General features: G+C 39.1%; 1 protein-coding gene across 4 annotated transcripts in view; it reads left to right on the plus strand.

The window, feature by feature from the left end:
* The window catches only part of LOC105248900 (melatonin receptor type 1B), a 151,524-nt gene extending 129,356 nt beyond the window's left edge, over window positions 1-22,168 (plus strand). For all 4 annotated transcript variants that reach the window (XM_011253954.3, XM_020026781.2, XM_025413139.1 and 1 more), the window contains 3 exons: window positions 6,830-7,095; window positions 14,656-14,869; window positions 19,505-22,168. In XM_011253954.3, the coding sequence (XP_011252256.1) occupies window positions 6,837-7,095; window positions 14,656-14,869; window positions 19,505-20,165 (1,134 nt within the window). In that variant the 5' untranslated portion in view covers window positions 6,830-6,836 and the 3' untranslated portion in view covers window positions 20,166-22,168. The remainder of the gene's footprint in view (window positions 1-6,829; window positions 7,096-14,655; window positions 14,870-19,504) is intronic.
* The last annotated feature ends 206 nt before the right edge of the window (window positions 22,169-22,374 follow it).

Here is a 22,374-nt window from a genome sequence, read left to right on the forward strand (position 1 = left end):
CTTATATATCGCATCAATGACAGTTTAATCGATTTTATTATTAAGCCAAGAATATAATGGCCATGTGCATTAAGTGCATTGTATGTTACGTTAGAATAGATACGCGTTATTGTGCTTTTTTAACAAGCATACAAAACCTGACGTAACTTGTTTCGAATGAAAGACGATTCTTCTCATTATGAAAGATTTAAAACGTTTCGCTATAATAGTTGTGCGGTTATGCATTGTATTTTCTATAATTTTCGCAATTTCTCTAAGCGGATTTTTCAAGCAATTTCAAATTATTTTGAAGATATGGCTGATACTTCAGTTATATATGGTTGAAAAAATACTTTGCAAATTAAATTTCAAAGTTTCAAATACATGAAAAATTTTGTTTTATATTTCCTTTAAGTAAGCTTCGCTTTTACTTTTTCTTCAAATAAATTCTGATCTGATGAACATGAGATTATTGATTTAATTATAAAGATATATAATTGTAGAATAAGAAAAATAATATAAAATTAAATTTAAAGATAAGTTATCCTCTTTCCAAGACAGCCTGTCTTTATAAATTATAATTTTTTTCCACCGACGTATAATTGCCGTGCTTTCGACATAGTAAGTACATGACATACAGTAGGGGCTCTTTTGCGAGCAAAAAACAAAGATACTTTAAGTGCGACAGCGAACTTCTCGATTTACGAGCGACACCATCGTCAGAAAGTTAAGCGATAAATAAGGCATTAAAAAAAATACCGGTTTGCGGAATACCGGTTCGCAAACCATTTACCACTACTACCATAACGACTACTGATATTTGCGACAGTCACACATACACGTGTGAGTAAGGATTTGTAGAAATTTGTTTTTGTTGCGAAATAATAATCGGCGTGGTGTTGTATTCCGCATGATTTAAAACCCATTAGGTAAGACGATACTATACCAAGGATAAGAGGATGAGATTATGGGAGAATCTACCTGCATGCATGGTGAATAAGTGCTTCTGGTAACCACGTTCTTTGCACGAGAAGAAGCTAATAAAAATTTTTTACCTCAAGATCGTATTACGTAGCCTTGCCATTTTCTCTCTCTTTCTCTGAAAGTTCTTTCATATATAACTTACCCAAAAGTTTAATTAATGTTTAATTAATGTTACGTTATTGTTGCAAAGATATCAATTTATAAGTAAATAATTAAATTTATTTTTAATTGTTTACTCTTAAGTATCGATAGGAAAGATTCGCGATATGAGAAAAGACATTAGAAAAATAATTTTAAAAAAAATATATATATATTTTTAAATTATATATATATATTTTTTAATTATATTATATATATGTGTATATGTATATATATATATATATATATATATATATATATATATATATACAAGATGTTTCGGTAAAGATTGGCGAGAGTATGTAGAACAGGTAAAAATAACCTCATAAATTCCTATAAAATATTTTTCTACAAGGCATCTCTCATCGAGATATTTATCTTTAATATTAAAATTTAAGCATTGTTCTTAAATAATTTTTTTTACTATGCATTTTTTATCATCATTTTATTATTATTATTTATTTTCTGTCGATCAAATGTATTATTCTCGAAAACAAACTTAAATAATTTTCATTAGATTTTAATAATTTATAGTAACTATATATTTGTTAAATGAAGACCTTTTATTATAAAATATGATATATTTTATAATAGATTTCTTTATATTTTTTTTACTTTCAGAGTTAGGGAAGGACCATCTTACGTTTAATTAAACTGACAATGAGTAATTAATGATTGTCATTGCTGTTTTTACTTTTTTTAAATTTTATTTTTGTTGCATGTATTGTTCTTTTTCCTTTTTTTTGTATTTTTATTTTTTAATATAATATTATTATGTAACCAAAAGTAATTTCTCGTGAATAAATTAATTTTGATTGTATCTTTATCTTCTTACAAAGCTCTGAAGCCAATAGATTTCTTTTATTTTTTAATATGTTTGTAAATTTTTTCTACATCTTTTTTTTTTAAAAAGCATACTCTTGATTGTTGACATCGCGTCAAAACTCATTGTTTTTGAGAAAGACACATTTGATCGATAGAAAGTAAATGACAATGATAATAAAATGATGATGATAAAAGATGTATAGAAAAAGATTTTATAGAAACTCATGGAGTTATTTTTACCTGCTCTACATGCTCACGAGAGATTGCCCACCCTTATCGAATACCTTGTATATTTTACGATAGCAAAAAGAGATAACTCTGACAGCGAAATACTTTAATGAATTTAATAAAGATAATAAATTCTTAAAAACGATCAATTATATTTATAAAAATAGACTAGATGACAAAGAAAAAGCTATTAATTATATTGTTGAAAAATATGCGCGTCAAGATAGTATATTTAAAAGACTATGAAGCGTTATGCGAGTTTCTTACTACAAATGCATTAATTCCGCTCGTGCTGTTCCTCGCACGAGCACGTCAAAAATATAGTCGAGAGAAATTACAGCATCTCGCGCCAAATATCGACGATGCATTATTTATTAAAAGATGCCGGGATACGTGATCCGGATGTTAAAGGGCCCGGCATCATCCGTGAAACTTCCGGACCGTTTCGAGCACCATTCTCGAGGAATTTTTTGCTTAGTCGTGTACATTCTCACGACCACGCCGTCTCTCTTTTTCTTCTCCGCCACCCTCGCTTCCTCATAAAGCTTCGCCTCGGTGACTTCTTATCCTTACGCCTGCCTAAAGCCCACTTTACACTCCAGAAACTTTCTCGTAACCTTCCCGGCCGACGCGTCACGTAATCGCGTAATCCCGCCATCCGCGAAATTTGTTGCCGCCTTTATCACGCTGGCACGTACGTTTTCCGGAGAAATTTTATTTTCCGCCCTGTAATCGTCCATCGACGGTTTATACCCGGGCGATCGGAGCGCGATGGCTCAGGAATCTACTTTATAACGTCTCCCGCTGGAATGAAAGAGTTATAGCGTTATACATTCGATCCATAACTGTGGATAAAGCGTATAAAGGTAATGGCGCGTAATTACACGGATCGTTTAGCGTTAAAAATTGTCATTCGGCTTGGTGCGATTTACTTTGAGATGCCGGTTTGTTAGTTAGATTTCCTCGAGCTTTCAGAAGGAGGCGCAAGTCGGGCGATATCGTGCTCTCGTTAAATTGGCAGGAAGGCTCGCGATTACTCTGTCATCTCTCCGTGAATTTCGGTTTACATACATAAATGCGAAATGAACGTGTTTCGATCATTACGTACGCGTGAACATTAACTCTTAACTCTGGCCGGTCCGCGTCCCCTTTTGCAGTCTTAATGATATGCCGGGTGAATATTCATTTGCGGATTACTTTCATGCAAATTAACGGCGCCACTCCTCGAGCATCGATGGCGCTCGCGGGCGCGAAGTTCCGAAAGTCTTAAAATGAAGCAGTTTGCAAACTTGATACGAACCTAATTACTCCTCACCGGCTTTATCGTCAATAAAACATGGTATACGGCTGCACCGTAACTTCGATTTCGGCCGCTTTAATGAGTCGTAAAAGGTGTCGTTGCGCGAGCTGCGCGCCGACCCCCGGAAGATCGTTATACGTTTTTATTTAGCCCCCCCTTTTTTTTTCTCTCCCCCGAGAGGCTCCAGCTCTCGCGCTCGCGTATGTCGGCGCCGTAAAAATTTTAGCGGCCGCACGTAGCACGCGGCAGGCTAGAGAGGCGAACATCGAGGTGGCAATTAAGCACACGAGTGCTATCATTTAGCACCGACGCTTTATTCCCGTCCGGCAGATACGAGCACGAAAAACGGACGTGGACTAGGCTTGGCACGGGGGTAACTGTTTCCCGGCCATCATCGATCCCACGAAATCCGATATCGCGAAGCGAGACTGCTGGTGTTACACGGTAGATCGCGGGTTTCCTGCCTTCTGTGTTCGCGGATCGAGTCATGTAAGGTGATTCTCCGAGTAGCGCCGAGAATCAAGTCTGTATGAATAGAAATATGAAATTTCCAACCGCGAGGTATGTGACGGGAGGACAATGTCACAGCGGACTAGACGACGTGACTTGTCTCCGTCGCGCATTCGTAAATAGATAAAGGGAGACACAGGGCGGTAGCCTCGTATTTTGTGACACCCCTTGTGCGGAGATTTTAATTGTAAAGTGGAAGAGTAGCGTAGATTCGTTGCACAGTCGAGGAATAATTCAAAAGAATTGTATTCCAGTGCTCGTTAATACACCCTCGGATTTCTGAGGTAATCCTCCCTTTTTCTTAGTCGCACAATCGCATCTCGTTGTAATCTAGCTCATTCAGAATCGACGATGGATCGTGGTGGTCGTCCGTCAACATTCCCGTTGTAAACGCATCCATCGTTGCGTTGCCTTCATCAGAGATGCGCTCTTGGTTCGAGAGAACGAACGTGTAACTTGTTTTTTACTCACACATTCGCGCAGGATTGGAGGAGACTCGTGAAACATGAGATGCTCTCTTCCGCCGATAGGACCGTTTGCATCTTTTTGCATCGCGAATGAGATCCATTTTCGCAAGGTGTCGCAATGAGATTGTAATCTATACGTCTCGTCGAGTAGTCAGACGGTCGGAGACACCCCTTGAAATAGATCTACAATTTAAAAGCCGCTTAAAGCGGACGTAAGAGTCGTATCCTAAGATGTATGAGTGTGTGTTTTCGATTTACACGGTGTTTCAAAATCATCGTAACAATTTTATTTAGCTGTGGATTTTAAACTTGTACTTTTAAAATATTTAAGTGAATCAAATTTTAATATACTTTTGTTACAAAATATTAGATAAATTTTATTTTTAATAAAGATATTTTAAGTATAAGATGAAATATAAGATACATCTAGTAATATTGAAAATTAATAAATTGACAATATGAAAGTAATAAAAATAAATTGAGAATTAAAAATAATAGTGTACGAAATTGCTTCATCAAAAAAATTGATTGTATATTCAATAATGAATCAGTAAAGAAACGAGAAAGTTTTGGAGCATCTCGTAGGGCGAACATCAATCATTCCGGCTGATCCTCTTTTGCGGGAAGAGGGAAGTGAGAATTAGCTCTTCTTTCGCGGCGTCAACGCTTCGTTCGCTCGCACAAAAGTCGTTTTTCAATTAGGAAAAGATACACCGGCATCGTTCGCGGCGAAATTGATTCGATGTCGATGTGCGTGAAAGGTCACGTAACGGGATTGATGAGATTATTGGCTCGAGGGGCTCGCCATTTCAAGCCCTAATGCAACAAGTGAAAATATTTCTGTAAGTAAGGAAGGACGGTGTGTCGATCGGAAGAAAGAGCGATGATGCAGCTTTATTATTAAACGCAATTTTCGAGATCAATTTCTTCGCGTTCGTTGACCGACGAAATACGGCGTGTTAAACATTTCAATGACCACCCGAGGCTGCATTTGCTATTGAAAATTTAAAATTCACTTTAAAAATGCTATGGATACAATCAAGACGTTTCCATTTATATGCAGAATAGCAAAGATAGGTTTCGTTATTTATAATATAATTTAAATTAACAATGATGATTTGAAATATGCAATAGATATACATTGCAAATATATTTATGTCAAATACACAAGCATATTATATTCAAAAAAGAGTTTGATACACTTTGTACAAAAAAATTTTAGAAACGTTTTACAAATTTAAATAAAAATAAAGTACATAACATTTAATAGGGAAAAATTCAAAAAGCAAAAGCATTTTATATTTTGTATGTATAAGAATATTTTTTCTTTTTTAGCATTTTATCAAATATTTACTTTACATTTAGAAATATATGAAAAATATGGAAAATATTTTTATAGCTATTATATATTATAAATATGATATAATAATTTAATAATGTAATTTATTGCATAATTATAAAATAATATGATATCCATCCAAAATATATGTATGATCAAATATATACATAGAAATTATTAATTAAGTATTCGAATAAAGCATTTATTTCATAGATTCTTGTTTCACGAGATTATAATTTATTTTCTGCAATTTTTCTATAAAAGCAAGCTTTTAATTTTGTAATCAAATATATCTAGCATGAAAATATATCTAATATCTTTTTTTTATATTTTTCAAAATACGTTCTTTGAAAAACAGTAGCAAAAGCCTGCTTGCTCCATTTTATTCATATGGATTGTCATATCTGTAAAACTTTTTTGCCGAGATAAAAGACATTATTTAGACAAACAGTATACATTTTTAAATTGAATTATATTTTGAATTAAATGCTTGTTTTTTCAAGTTGTATAACGTTGTGTATACGTCAGCTGTTATCTGACTGTGGGCATGATACTTTATTTGCTAATTACCATGATATTGCGCAGATGTTGTTAGCGACAACGAGGACATTGTAGAAACTTAACATGGGCCATGGTCGGAACAGGTGACTATCCCCACACTGTTCCGATCGATAATTCACAATTAGGGTGGTCGGTATAGCCTTACCGGCCCTAATCTTCAAAAGGCCTCTCTCCGTGTAATAGTGTGATATCGAATAGCTTCAGCCTCGTTTCCTCCCTATTTCAGACTTGAAGACCACCATGAACCGTCCTTCAAATTGATAAAAGACGGAACGTTGTTCAAAGTTAGACTTTGTTGCATTTGCCGCCAATCATCCATGCATTAATCATAGATATAGGCTCTAGTCATCGAACGCAATTTTAATTTGTACTTCAAAATGAGTGAAAGATTTTTAATCCAAAGTTTCGTGTTGACTAGTACAATGGTATAAAATAATATTAACAATAAAATTATTTATCATTATATTTATTTAAACATATAATTCGTATTCTCCTCAGTTTCAGAATGAACGTAACGGAAATCGCTGCGATGAGCACCGTGGCAAGCGTCATTGGTGTCCACTCTGGAATAAGACTGAACAAGGCATTAAACGATGGCGTCACTTACGACCTCGATGACCTCGATGTTTCGCTGGTGACTTTGTCGTCGGCCTGGTCTAGAGTAGCTCGACTTTTGTTGTTGGCCTCTCTCGCCGTTGGCGGAACCGTGGGTAATGTCTTCATGATATCCGCCGTGGTAGTGGAAGATCAACTCAAGAAACGAGGTACGCTTGTAATTCTTTTTTCCCAATTATAGATAAAAATAATAAGCGAATGTAGAATTCATCATATATAGACAAAATAGAGCGACGTATAGAGAGGAGAAGCCTTTCTATATAAATATTGTATAAATTCGAGGTGGAAAATTAAAAAGGTAAAGGCGAGAGACATTAGAAAGGATTGAAAGAAGCAGGGAAAAGAGAACGGTAGGGAGCCAGTGGTACCTGAAAGAGAATACTCTCATCGACAAATGCAACGACAAAAGTTTTTACTCTATAGAAGTATATCCGACTAAAAGCCATCCTGGGGGTCGTACATTTCCGACATGCCTTGCGACAACGTTCTTTCGTATATATCGTCGCGGTAAGATCTCTTATCTTTTTTTGCGTCTCCACGGACAAAAGCGTCCTCCGTCTGTATCCGGCCGGGAAGGGACATAACAGCAAAGAACGACGTCGTCGGTACAATCTGTAGAGAAGATGGGATCTTCATCGTGCCATTATACCTGCGGCAATGACGAGATCGATTTTTCGTATTATTTGCAAACCGAATTTCTCTCTCGTTTCTCTCCTTTTCGCAGATACCCTGACGCGATAATAAATAATCCCTGTGTGGGAGGCGCCATGTATGTATACACATATATATCATACAATATCGTGTCTCTCCGCGCTCTGAGACCGACCCGAGATAATTATTATTTGCACGTGAATACTCCGCATAGAGCATAATAACAATGACTGTAGATGGGACACAAAGCAATGGGAGTGGAGCAAATGTAATTACATTGTCGCTTAAATGTATCGCTCTTCCTTCTCTATACATCTCCTTATCTTTATATTCAATTTAAATCCGTAAATTTAATTTGTCATAGAGAAATTAGGTCACGCTCGGAGAAACGATCTATCTATAAAATATAGACTTTACTTTAATATAGCCTTAGAATTCTTAATCTGAAGTATTCGCTGATAAATTCGTTAATGTATACAAAAATTCCGATATTGTTTTAAAAACGTTTCGAGGATAAAATAATTTGATAATTTTTTCTGTCTACATCTCTTCAGGAGGGTAAAGAGGGTGTTATAGAAGTCTCAAAGAGAATCTATAACTTGGCATATACACCAAGTAAAATATATGTATAAATGCCTTGTGCACGTCTTAAAAAAAAAAAATTTTTTTCGCGAATAATTAATGTTTGAAAAAAAAAAAAAATTACGCATTACCATCCGTGTTTTTAGGCTCTTATCGCACGTTTCATAATTATCATGTTGTTAAATACATAGAGCCGCATTCTTTATCAATTTATATAAAATAATTTGTTTAAAAAATTTTTTTAATATAAATAATTATAATTTTTAACAGTAAATATTTTTGTAAAGATTATTGTTTTAATATATACTTCATTTTTCTCCATCACATGCATACACACACTTGTACCAATTATAATTATCACCTGTGTGTATGTTTTTTAATTTACATTTATTAATATTTTTATAGTTTTTTGTAGTTATTTATTACATATACTTATATATCATGTATAAACTCTCTGGGAAGACTCGGTGTCCCAGAGCAGCGAATCAATTTTACTTTATCGTACTTTCTCTCTCTTTAAATGGACTTTTTTCTTCTCTTTTCTCTTTTTCCTCTTTTCCCTCTTCTTTTTCTTCTTCTTCTCAGCACTCCAATTTGTCGAGTTTCTCGGTTTTATAACTGTGTACCGTCACACACTGGCCAGCCTCGTAATTCTTATTGAAACGGCCCGAAACATTTTTACCGCTATTTTATTCCGCATGAATCTCGACAGTGGCGCAAATAATACCGACTTTCGTCCGTCTGAACTATTCACCGAGAAAAATCTCGTTTCGTTTTACTCGTTTTGCCAGCTATAAAGTTCTTTTAATGCGCAGTTTGCTGTGATGTGTCATCTCTCGATATACCGTGATGACAACGAGAAACTCGAGGTCATTATTATTGCGGTCATTATTAACGAGAATTAACCTCCGACTCTCGTTTGTGATTATTTCTCGATTTTATTTTTGCAAATATATCCGGAGTTGACATGACGAATGCAAATGCTGTCGGGAAGATGATGCTCTATAATCGTTTTCGCGTTCGATGCGAAAGTATACGCAAAAGTATGCTCAAAGTATGGTATAAAATATTGATATCGACCATGAATGAGGATACATGAGTCGTTATTCATTTTGAAACGCAGAGACGATGGAAATGTACGAATGTATTTTTACATTAACAGTCATCTGAAATGTCTTTGAGATATATCACTTGCTTATTTATTCTTTACGTTCGCACTCGTACATGTTTTATTAGTTAATACTTTGAAATAACGTAGCGATGAAAGAGAATACAAGTTATAAACTAGAGCTGTTGTCTCCTATTAGAGAGAAAACACATAATTCCCATTGAAAAATGGGAGATTTATTCAATTTTATTGACACAATAACATAATCATGTATATATTTAAATTTTAATTTAGTTTTTCATTTATGATCATAACGTAACGTTTTTTTTTCATTTTGAATTGCTTAATATTTAATTTAAATTTCTTTTTCAACATTCAATAATTTAACATTTAACATTTTTTCCCATATTTAATAATTATACGCTAAGAGATTTTTGCACAATTTTTCATCTTAAGCTAGTGTACCATAAATAAAAAACTTGAATTGTATAAAAGAAAAAGTTTTTCTCCTGCGAGAGAAAATATCTATTACTAGGAATTTTGTCGGGGCTACTATCAATTTACGCGAATGGGCAATAATACATAATACAGAAGCTTGGGTATGGATGGGACATCGTAGGACATCGAATAAGCTTGTAACGAGATTGAAGTTTTAATGTGCCGATCGCGCGCGCAATTTCGAACTTCACGATCGTCCCTTTCCAATAAATACGTCCGAACGTGACGCGACGGCAACTGGCCTGTCTGTAGCCGGAAATCCGGCCCTAGCACTAGCGATTCCTCCTTTTTCCGTGCAACCCCCCCGGCCGGGAGGGAGGAAGCCGTCTCCACCGGCGAGAGAGGATCGCGGGAAATGCTTTCGTAGATGTCCGTTCGTGCCTGACGTAAACCCCATTTCCACTGCGGACGTGAAGTGTCGGACGGACTTGGGCTTCGTTTGCGTGAACTCTGCCGGCGCGGCACAGAGAGAACTCGGTAGAAACAAAAAGCCCCCCGTACCGCAACCGGGGGGGTCCACCGTTACCGCGATGCCCGGTAACCCGAATGGCGCCGTAATGGATTGCGCAGTCGTGGGGTCCCTATAAGGGTGTACACGGATGAGCGAGTCAATTTCGCGGCGCATAGCCGCACGAGCGGGCCCGGTTGCCGTATAACTCCGCTCGCCTCGTATCTAATGCCGCAACGAGAGAACGCCGTTCTCTACATCTTCCATCTTCCCTCTCTTTCTGTCCCCCCCGCTCTCCCCCTGCCCCTCTCGTTCTTGTCTCATCTCGTCTCGTCTGTGGGTGCTCCCCCTTGGAAACCCCGATCACGGAGGCGGCCGAACGCGGTGAATCCACGCCGGTAATGCGAATACTTCGGGTACTCCGCGGTGCGGTTGGCGAATAGTTCGGTTCGGCGCTCGTGAAACGAGCGGAGCACAACGAGAGAGGAGATGTGGAACGAGGAGGGCCTGTGCGCGCGACGCGACGGGCTGACTCGGTAAATCGATTAAAACAAATTCTGATCAGCGCGGATTCATTCGGTACGTAGAAGAATACTCCGGACGGGGGGGAGGAGGAGGGAGGCTAGGGGGTGGTAGAGAGCACGTTCCCATGACGATGCTGCGGCACTGCGGCTAGACAGGGGACCCCCGGATGAGAGATGGAGATATAGAGGAGGATGAGATAGAGAGAATCAATTTCGAGGTGACGCCACGGAGCGCTGATGCGGGATAATTTATTCCACGCATCAACCGCTGAATCGATCGGATCTCGTCACGCCGAAACGTACCGCCGGAAAATGCGATCGGCGAATGCGGGCGGCGCGAATGCGACGACTGCAGAGCTTAATTCGCCGATATCCGAAGAGAGAAGGAGAGAGAAAGAGAGAGAAGAAACTTCCCTCCGTCCCTCGTCCCTCGTCCTCTCGAGCCTCGCGCCCTCGCCGACCCTCTCCCCCCCTCCCCCTCCCCCCCGAGTTTTCGTCTACCTAGCTCCGCCAGGGAGCTGATATTTCATCCTATTAACCGGCAGACGGAGGCGGTGGCGAAAAACCGTCGGCGCCTTCCCTCGCCCCGAAGAGAGCGCGGCGAGGACGGTGCAATTTGTCGCGTAATCATTTTTATCTCTCTCGCAGCGGTGTAATATCCTCGCCAAAGGCGCGAACACGTTTGCGGCCGCTGTGCGAGTCGCCGGCGCCGACGTGTTGATGCGATCGCGCGTTTTGCGCTTCCCGAAAAGCGACGAGTCCCAAGTAACCCCCGGTAAAAATGTCACTTTAGCTTTGGAGCGAGGGTGAAAATGTAATTTATTTTATCTGCTAGAGCGCGTTCCCAGAGGATATTCTTAATGTCGCGACGTTAGGATTATTAGCTCTTCAATCGGCGCGGTACAAAAGTACCGCTTAGAGCTCCGGATACAGAGCTCTGTTTTCGAAAACGAGGAGGACAAATGTTCGATATACGATCGACAAGAGTCTCTCGATATTAATTTGCGATATCGTTATTTTGCAAAGTTGATTAATATCGAAACGCGAATAAGCAGGGCGTGTCGTAATTGCAATGCAGTTTCCCTCGAGAAAATAAACACAAAAAATATATAAAAGAAAATAATATAATTATTCGAGAATCTCTCTACTGTGAAATATAATGCCATATTTTTATGTTTTAATGATAACAATGTAAAAGGCTGTTTTCGTACATGTTTGTTTTTATTCCACAGATTTTAGATTACTTTGCAAATGAATTATACCGCGCGTATGAAAATAGTGCACGCGTAAATAATACGTTACAGTTATACCAGGTACTTTAATGAGAGTGTCAATGTCGAGTAGTTTAGCGTGAAATTGATAAGTCGAGAAAAACGCCAAATTACACGTGTGAGCTGCAACGCTTAATGCGCCGCTTTGTCCGTAATTTATAGGTGTTGATGACTCCTTAAAAGTGCTTTCATGAGTTAATTAAACCGCGCGATTTAAAATCGCGACGCTCGGCTGCTCATAACTATACATACTTACGTGTTTTCTAAGTAATTTGAATACCTGATATCTACCGCATCGTTTTATATGTCGGCGCGGAGCATTATCCCATTGTACGCGGTATCTATTTACATAAGGAAACCATAGTTAATGAAAATTTGTCTTGTAAGGGTGAGCGAAGTTCTAGCTTCGCAACGCGAGTAGAACGGGGCAAAATGCGGCTGCGAGGATAATTATAATAATTGCTCCTCGTGCGCTCGCGAATGCATATGTATGCGACCTGGCGATTGACTAATGAAAACTTCATTTATTCTCGCCGTTGAGAAATATCGTAATACGGGCCCCTCTCTCTCTCTCTCGGTTTGACGGACGGATCGTTAAGCTCGGCGCGAAAGCTCGAGTGCCCTGGCGCGGAACGAAAAAAAAAGGAAAAGAAATGAATCTTATTATGCATTTTATTACTCACGGAGCGCAGTGCGAGCGAGCGTAACGGCATACGCTCGTTCCCTCGCGCAACCTTATTATAGCGTTATACTCCCCTAAGGACGTGCCGACGTACGGATATTATTTCCTTTTTCTTCGTGTGTCCTCGTCTCGGGTATTGATCTCGGGGAAATCCCCGAGAATCGAGGGAATATATCGCGTCGCGAGAGGGGCAGCGCGAGGTAATGCGGATATTACGCCCCTTTCTTTCCCCGACTTTCCGCAATTTGATATTTCGCTTAACCAGGCTCTCCATGTATGAACTTATGAAACGCTATAATCGTTGACTCGTAATAACAGCCGTGACCGCCGAGCTCAGCCTCGTTTCACTAGCTGTCGTCGGTGTCGAACGTTGCTACCGTCTGAACAAAGTTTTACAGCCGGCACGACCGCCGTTCGTTTCGGTCGACATCGTTCCGCAATTACTATGGCTTTTACGATTCGCCCGAGAAGAAGCCACGACCTCTGATATTATGCCCCTGTGGGCGTGCGTTGATTAAATGCAGAAGATTGAGACCGGGGTCTGCGCGGAAAATCAAGCGGTCCTTTAGCTTGCGGACCAAAGCTGCAAAAAAAAAGCCCAAGATTTTTCAGTCCGCGTAATATAATAGCTTGGCACAAGGGCACCCGATCGAAGGCTGGCACTTTTGCCAACGGAAGAGGAAGAGCGTCTTTGACGCTCTTGGCAGGACGGTCGAAATCCTGTCGTCGTTGTGCGCGATGGATCGGTATCTGTCCAACACGGTTACCCTGCGAATTTATATCACTATCCGGAATCCTCCTCGAACGGCATGCCGCGATCGATCGGAAACGGCGAAGCCTAACTTGGTGGATTACATTTTAGATTGTAGGTACTGCGACGTAACATTGCGATGATATGCTTTGTAAACACGTCCAAGAAGCCTCAAAAGACAAATGAAACCCCTAATTTACACGTATCAGCGCAATCTACTGTCCGGTCCGCCCACCTCCCGTCATGTGACAATCGTAGCATTAAGGTATTAAAGCTGATATAGAATTCCTCCCCCTTCCGCCAAGTTCCTCGCAATATACGAATATTCGCGAATAACGATAGAATTGGCGATATTCAAACCTGCTATCAAATTTTAATCATGATACATTGTTAAATTTCTTCAGGGAATGAATTTAAATTATCACCTGTCACTGATATATAGTCTGCTTTATGGAATAAAATTAAATTATTACCCGTCAATGATATATAATGTACTTGTACAGGAGAACTCTCGAAAAAATTATTTCAAATAAAATTTGTCTAAAATTTAATTTATCTATTAAATGAGTGGCTTATGTTTTTTTGAAAAGATTATAAATTTATATGAGAATAGCTGAAGGAAGGAAGGGCATATAATTTTAATAAATTAATATATTAACTCTCCTAATTTTATTATATAACCTACTAGCAACTCCAAGACATTTTTGTGGTACCTTTGCATTTATATTTACAAATAATTTCATATAATCGACCGTTTCTGCTAAATTGTTTCTATATATATATCAAAATCAAAGTCGTCTCTATTCGTCGAAAAATTTGCACCTCTGGAGTTGTGATACAAAATATGTATATGTCGTCGTAGCGGCGTTTATAAAGTGCAAAGGGTTAATACATCAACTTAATATATAATATAATATAATATATTATCTTAGTAGGTTTTTCCAGGCTCTTATACCACTTGCAAAACACACGACTAATGTATTAATTTAGACATTGTTTCGAACAAGTTTGTGATTAGCGTACGTGATAAGCCAACGTTATTCCAAGTAGGTGCATTTGCCAAGATTCTGCCCACGATGTGTAGTACGGGCGCAAAAAGCGCGGAACGCCGGCTCTCTCGAGCGTTTCCAGATCGCAAAAACTGTTAGAAGCTAATTACTTTAATGAGTTTCACACGTGGATTCTTTTTTCCAGGAAACGCATTCCTCGTGAACGTGGCGCTGGCGGATCTGCTGGTGACCGGACTGGTAATACCGGCCTCGGTGATTGTAATCCTGGCGGGCAGCGAAGAGTCCCTGGGTACCTGCCGATTTGAGTGGACCCTCGAGGCCCTTTGCTTTTTGGTGACCGTACTGACGTTGGCCGCAATCGCCTTCGAAAATTACGCACGTCTGTGTCTGCCCGAGAGGTATGTATGTGAGACATCCGCAGAGAGATCCGCGTAAAATCCGGGTGTTTCCGCAATTTAACGCGTCGACTGCCACGTGACATCACGGTCGTGTTTCATTTTCCCGTCTATTTTATCCCGAGGACCCTATTGTGGCTTTGTGATATTCGAGCGTGATATATATCATCGAAATCGAAAAGGCGAAAGGCCCTTTGAAAGAACAACTTAACTGTAGTTAAGTCTTTTATCTTTTTATATTTTGATTGTTTGCGTTTTCGATTACGTCTTCTCTCTCAAAATATTCTCTTGAAAGTTTCTCATCAGTTTATAAAAATATGAAATATATATGTTTGAATATTAATATTAATTCGTTAATATGTTTTTACATATTTTATATTTCTTCTTTTCATGTATATATGTAACGTTTTGTCATTAGATTTATTTCATGTATAGACTGTAATTTATACGTACAATGAATAATTGAGTTTTATTTAAATTGAAATTTTGAAAAATAATTTTTTTCAATTCAACCTGCCTTTTCTTCCAAATAATTTCTAAATTGCATATAAATATAAAGAAATGAAAAAAATTATACTTATAATATTGATAAATTTATAAATAATATCTTAATACATTAAATTAAATTAATTATTGTTTATATATAACTTGACATAATAATTATTAAAAAGAAAGTAAGTTTATATCATGCTTTTATGTGTCGCGTGATATATTTTTTGTACTACTAAAACAGTCGATGCATTGAATATAATGTTGAATTTAATGATATCATAATTTTATAATGTTATGGGGGAAAATGCAGATATCGCTTTCATAATGCGATGGTTACCCAATATTTCATATATTTATGGCTTTTCCGGACAATACGATTACAGTGTGTTGTAGTGCGAAAATGCAATTCTAAAGTAATGACACACATTGTGTCTCTGGCTCGGTACTATTTATATGCAAAACTCCAACTTTCTATGCAAATTCATTTGCTGCGACATTCCCATTTATGCATAGACGCAGTTCCGGATTAAAATGTTTCCTAGTTAGCTTTCGGTGAATACGTAATAATGTAATTTGTTGTTCGATCAACTAAACATATTAATTTAAATTATTATTATTCTCGCGTAATTCTTGTGTATATAATAATAATTTACATGATTTAATAGACACAAGGAACGTTCTCCTTTCACGAGAAACTTGGCTAAAACTAACGCACGTTTCTATTTCGCACGTTATCGATTATACTCGACAAATCCGATGTTGCAAAAACGATTCGCCGGGGAGTGAAAAGATTGATCAGTTTATTGCGAAAATAGTAGAAAATGGTGCTGACCTTTCGTTTGACCGTTGAAATGGCGCGAATCCAACTCTGGACATGTACAGTGACCCGGTGCCCGATCAATATTACAACCCTGTAACTGCCATCCTTCGGGGAGACGAGTCCGCTATTACCGTTATCGCGTCGTCTCATCCGGAATACTTCTTGTGTTTTTTTTTTTTTATTCTTCATCGAGGAGAGACTCGTCGTGGGCTCGCTCGCGCCCGTATGTCGACGGACGACGGGCGAAAGAGACGGCGAAACGCGTTGTCAGCGACGGAAACAGGGAGGATACCCCCCATTCGCCATCGAATTAAGTGCCGGGCGCTTCGTCGATCGAAAAGATATAGCACACGTGACCGGTGACGCGATCAATAGCCGCTACATTCCTGCGATTGTCGGCGCTTTTTGCTACCGCTCGTCTCATCGCGCTCGACTCCTTTTTCCCCCGCGTTTGGGGGAAGAGAAGGGCCCTTCAAAGCGTCGCCTTTAAACCCACGCGCTTTGTTTACGAGGTGGCGTTTGTCGGTTACTAATTGAGCGGTCCGTTTCCGGAACGACGCGACACATACACACACGAGCGTACTCGTTCTTGCCCACGGCCGTCACTCGCTCTGAGGGACGGATGGCCGAACTGATGTACTGCGGTGTAATCGTTAACAAAGTTTGTTATTTGTCCCGTAGGGTGGCATGAAAAATGGATCGAACCCCGGGGTGTCTCGATTTGTCGGGCCGCCGTAAAAACTAACAAACTCTCGCTCGCGCAAAGGCCGGGCAAAAAGGGTTCCTCTTTGGTTTGGTAGACAACGGGGGAAACGGGTTTTTTAACGCGAATTTTATCGGCTGGCTGCGGCTTTCGATAACTGAATAAAGAACTTTATAGTGTGTGACGCTGGCCGATTAATCAAACCGAGTCGTTTGATATATATATATATATATATATATATATATATATATATATATATAATCGGAAGTATTATTAATAACTCGTTTTCTTTTTTGCTACTATGTATATTTGTAAAAAATTTTACCGTCATTCGATAAGCTGGTATAAATGAATTTTTCAATTATTTATAAATTACTGTTTAATTTGAAGAAGCCTGACGTACACTTATACGTAAGACTCGAAATTATACGAGGAATCTATTCAAATCTGTTTGAAGGGCGAAAACGGAGCCTGGAGAAAAGATGAAAACAATTTTGCCCCGCATGCGATATCAGATCCAATATGTGAAGATGGAGTTAAATCCATTTACGATGAGCACGCAAACAAGCTACGAACTTCATCAAACTGCCGCGACTACCGACTAACAATTTGCCTTAATAAACACTTGCATTATCCTGCAGCAGGAGATTGTCTCCATTTCCATGTAAATAATTCACTTCGATCAAAGGCGAGGCTATCTGGTTCTTGCAGGCGGGTCTTCATTTGGCTCGGTCGTCGTAACGTATATACCAAAACCTGTGCTTGTAAAGCTCTTTGGTCCCCGGTGGCCTTACCGCCGTTCGCGACAATAGTGGCCCGAAAATTACGCCCGCTTGTGTTAACTGTTTGCCAGCCGAAAGATAAAGCGAGTGGTACAGGCGATTCCAGCAATCGATACCACGTTCCTGCAGTTCCCCACACATGCACATTCTTGTTCCGCCTCGGGGATGTTTTTGTCCTATGATATTTCCACCAGCGATTCTCTTTTTCCTTTTCCTTTTTCTCCTTTTCCCTTTTTCTCTAACGACAAATTTATATAACAAACTACGGGAAAGATATATGTAATAGCTTCCTTTTGTTTCAGGCCGTTTCTGTTGTAAAAATATCCCGCGAATTTTTCCCGCAAACGCCAAAGCTCGTATATAGCAATTTTTAAGAAAATGTGCCATTCATCTATCTTTCATATATTTATACGTATACGTATGACCCTGATATACTTAACGAGCAAGTGTTTCTAAGGCAACACCCTAAATACAGTGATAATATAGGCAAGTCGGGTCATCGTTCGAATCGAAGGTTGGAATTCCGGTGGGGATAATAAAGGGATGAAAATTATGCGACCGCGCCTGTTTACCCGCAAAAAAGGTGAAGCGCGTTCTGGATAGAGAAATCGATAATTCATAGCCCTATGTCCACGCGCATCGTGTTACTCGACTTATTTATTATTATGTAATACCTTGATACCTTTCTCGGATCAGCGAACGCATAAATATTTCGAGTTAATGGGCGCCCGCATACATTACAGGTAGATAACGTTATTAAAATTGGAAAGGGAGCTGTAACATTATAAAACGCATATGTACCTGCATATATCATTTTGCTCGTGGCACGAAAATATCTCGCGATGGTTAACAATGTTGGATGGATATGGGTAATGTAAACATAGTGAATGGGGTAGAAATCAAATTACTGTTATCAGTTTAAGCCATCGCGTATAATGGCGTATGGCGGCTACTGCTTGGAACTTTGAGTTTGATGCTGAAGTGCTTCCCCGGTTCTCTATCAGCGTCACGATCGAGTTCGTAATTTCGCATTCCGAGCGACGTTCTCTTTAGCTTGAATTGCCGGAATCCGTAACCGATAGCAGACGATCCCTAGGGAAACGACGACGACAACGACGACTACGTCGACGACGACGACGACGACGAGGAAAACGACTGCTGCTTTTCATACGCACGCGGAAAGTTTCGCGACAATACGGCGTTACGGGAAGTATTTTAACCGGTCGCGTCAGAAGAATCACGGCAAGCACGTGGACTCGAGGAAGTTTCCTCGCATTGTAAACGAGAAATCGTCTGCCAGCCCCGCTAACTCCGTAACTACCGACTCGTTTTTCAAGCCCCTCGTTAATCCACAGACTAGTACGACCAACTCCGTAATTGCAGTCGTAGTGTATCACTGGCGGAAATATTTTCTTTAATTGAATACGTCGTATAAGAAAGCTGGGACTTAAACAAGCTCGTGATGCAATTAAAGGGAGAATACCCATCCACGAGATAATGTATATTATTTTCTGTTATTTTCGCAAGATTTATACCAATCGTAATGATAGTCGAGTCGTGAGATGTTGATGCCTTGATGGTTTTCGTTTATATTCTTCTCAAATCATTTTAGTTAGATAATTGAATACATTTCTTTGTTATTTAATATTTGTAAAATCAAAGTTACACAAATTTATTTGCGAATAGATGAAGTATATTAATAGCTGTTAAACATTTATAAGATATTTTTGTTTTAATCATCAGCACTGAAAATTATACAAATACACGTACATTTTCTCGTGTTTATTTATTGATATTTTTTTTACGGCAATCTATATTAATAATAAATTTTAATCTTCTAGATACGTCAATGTAACGGCATGTCATGTAACATCCGTCATTGTTTCCCTCTGGTTGCTCGCCACAATTGCGGTAGTCTTACAATCAACCTTCGACGTGGGCCCCGACTTTTGTCGCCGCAGGCTGACTAGCATCGCGGTGGAACAAGCAGTGGGTGTGAGCTTGCTGGTCGGACTGCCCGTTTTGATAACGATTTTCTTCTACGTGAAGCTGGTGATTCACGTGCGACGTGTCACGCGGACGTACAAACCGCCGATTGCCTTCTCCTGGGACTATGAGCTTACCAAGACGAATATGTGCAGCTGCATCATGTTCACCGTGTTTTGGCTGCCGTTCGGCTTGGCAGTCTGCGTGAATTCCTTCAGGCCGGTCAGCGTCCGTGTACTCTACAACCTGGCCTGGTTCGCCTTATCCAAGTCCTGCTTCAACAATCTGCTCTATTGCATGGCGGATCGTCACTTTCGCAGCGCTTACATCAAGCTCTTTCACTATTGTTGTTGCAAGACCACGGTGAGCTTTTCAAGGAGACCGCGCGGCGGCGAGGGCGGCAGAAATTCCAGCGACGTGCGTCTCAGAGTGCACATTATTCACTCGTACGCGAGTCCATCGTCCTGTCGACCGGCTATAGCCAGACCGAACGGCCGTGACGTCTATGAGCTCTAGATGCGATGCAATGCACGTGCAGGACGTACAAAATAGGATGATAAAGGTATTCTTCATTGCATTTGTCCGGACTCACTTTGCTGCGTAATGAGAGTCCATTCTTGCGGCAATCATTGTGTCGACGCACAAATGACATCGCGCCGAGACTGTCTCCGATATGATCTTATAAGGAGAATTAATTGGTTTGTCTTTCTCGATTCTTACGGCTCGTTCTTCGATAACGGCTGAATTATTTTTGCGTTGAATCAAATTGAAATTCTTCCCGTTTTTGTAAGAATGTCAAGCACAAATTCTTTTTGAGACAGAAGTAATTAATTTCGCCATAATTGAAGATGTTGACGTTATTGCATAAATCTGGTTTAATAAGGATTATATATTATCTTCTGATTATATGCGTATTTTATGAACGTATTATTTTTTAATAACGCTATTCACGCAAAAACGCCATTATTTTTACGAGTATTGTTTTATCAAAAATAATGAAGACCTAAGCACAAAAACATCGGCACTAAGAATACATGACGTAATGATGTTTATAATGTTTAGCAATTATCGGCGTCCATTCGAGAAAAATTTCAAAATTATTGGGCTTAGGAAATAAATAATTGAAATGAAAAAACGCCCAATATTTTTGACGCTGATGACGAATAGTTGCCGTCCATTGGAAAAATGTTTCCTTAACTACGAGTTTATATTATAATCCTTAAAATCGTTAAAACTTGATGTCACATACATATATTTCCGATTTAGAACAAGATTTGTTTTTTGACTATTTATGTTTTTTGACTCTATATAGAAACGACATTCTAATCAGAAAGATATAGAAAACGTTCAGTTTGTACACTGATAACGGCATTTTTATTTCAATATTTTTAAACGCGGATATTCTATTGTAAAATTTTCTGGTATTTTTTTCACTTATTTTTTTTTATCGCGAAATATCGTCCATTCTTGGTAGAGAAGGGTAAAGCCTATTTCGCGAGATTCCATCTTGTAACAAGAGAGAGGAAAAGAACGCGAGTGTCTCACCCGCGACAGCATTTTATTTGGCTGCAAAACGAAACGCGAAATGCGGACGAGAGGGAAAATAAGGTTTTCCCAATCTCGATTAAATTTCTTGACGGAGCTTTACTGGCATCCCAGGAGGGAAGATGCCGGCCACGAAGTTATACGCGTACGTTGGTGGGGAGTAATTTAAGCTGGTTGTGCTATATAAGTTCGCTATGTGTGAGATTTAAGCTCAACGAACACACTCTAGTAACGCCGCGAACACCACATTACGAATTACAGCGGCTCCGCCGCAGTAAGTCGGCCGGTAGATGAAAATGCCGTAACGTTTAAGGAGGTACTTGGCGGCGCTCATCATTCCCCAAAGTTAATAACATTCCAGTAAGGAGGTGAAGTCAGGTGGATCGGATAAGGGCGATTCGATGATAAAGATGGCAATAATATTAGTTAAAACTTTTTAGTACTTTGCTCGTCTATCGGTTTTGACATTCGGCAGTTTAGTGAGATTTCTTCAAGAAAAAAGAAAGATAAGACAAGAGAGTTCTCTTCAGCCATTCATTATGCAAATCGCCAACGATCACGTGCGGGAAAAGTTCTTTCGATGAAGATCAAACGAGACTCCAACCAAGTGTGTTGCTTCATTGGCGAAAATGAAGAGATGAAATGGCTGAATGTTCTCTTGTAAGGGAATGAAACCAGTCTTAATAAACATTGTTCTGTGCGCCATAAGACTTACATAAAATCGCATATATAATCTATCCTTAGAATTCATTACTTGACAAATGTCTCCTCTCGTCTTCGTATTCAGATTGATTCACGGTTTGTTTCAAAGCAAGAAAAGTCTATAATACGCTGCCAATTTATTTAATTTTAAACTTACATATCGCACAAAATTTTATAATTAATTATATGTATTTTTTCCCTGAACATATCTTCTGCGAGCAATTGCTCTTCGTCATCAAAGTATTGAATATATCCTGAAAAAAAAAAAAAAACAATACACGATACGTTAGTGTCTATAATCTCATACACAGACATAACTGAGAGGCATGTGTGCGTATTCGGATTTGAAAAGTGGGACGAAATCTTACATTATATTGATGCAGAGAATGGATTTACGAGGAAAAATACGGGATTAACGCGAGATCGCTCTTGGAATGCACGACTCGATTGCCCCTGAAGCTTTCGCGTATTTCGTGTA

The sequence above is a fragment of the Camponotus floridanus genome, unplaced genomic scaffold, assembly GCF_003227725.1.
Source record: "Camponotus floridanus strain SB8 unplaced genomic scaffold, Cflo_v7.5 scaffold60, whole genome shotgun sequence".
Taxonomy (NCBI): Eukaryota; Metazoa; Arthropoda; class Insecta; order Hymenoptera; family Formicidae; genus Camponotus; species Camponotus floridanus.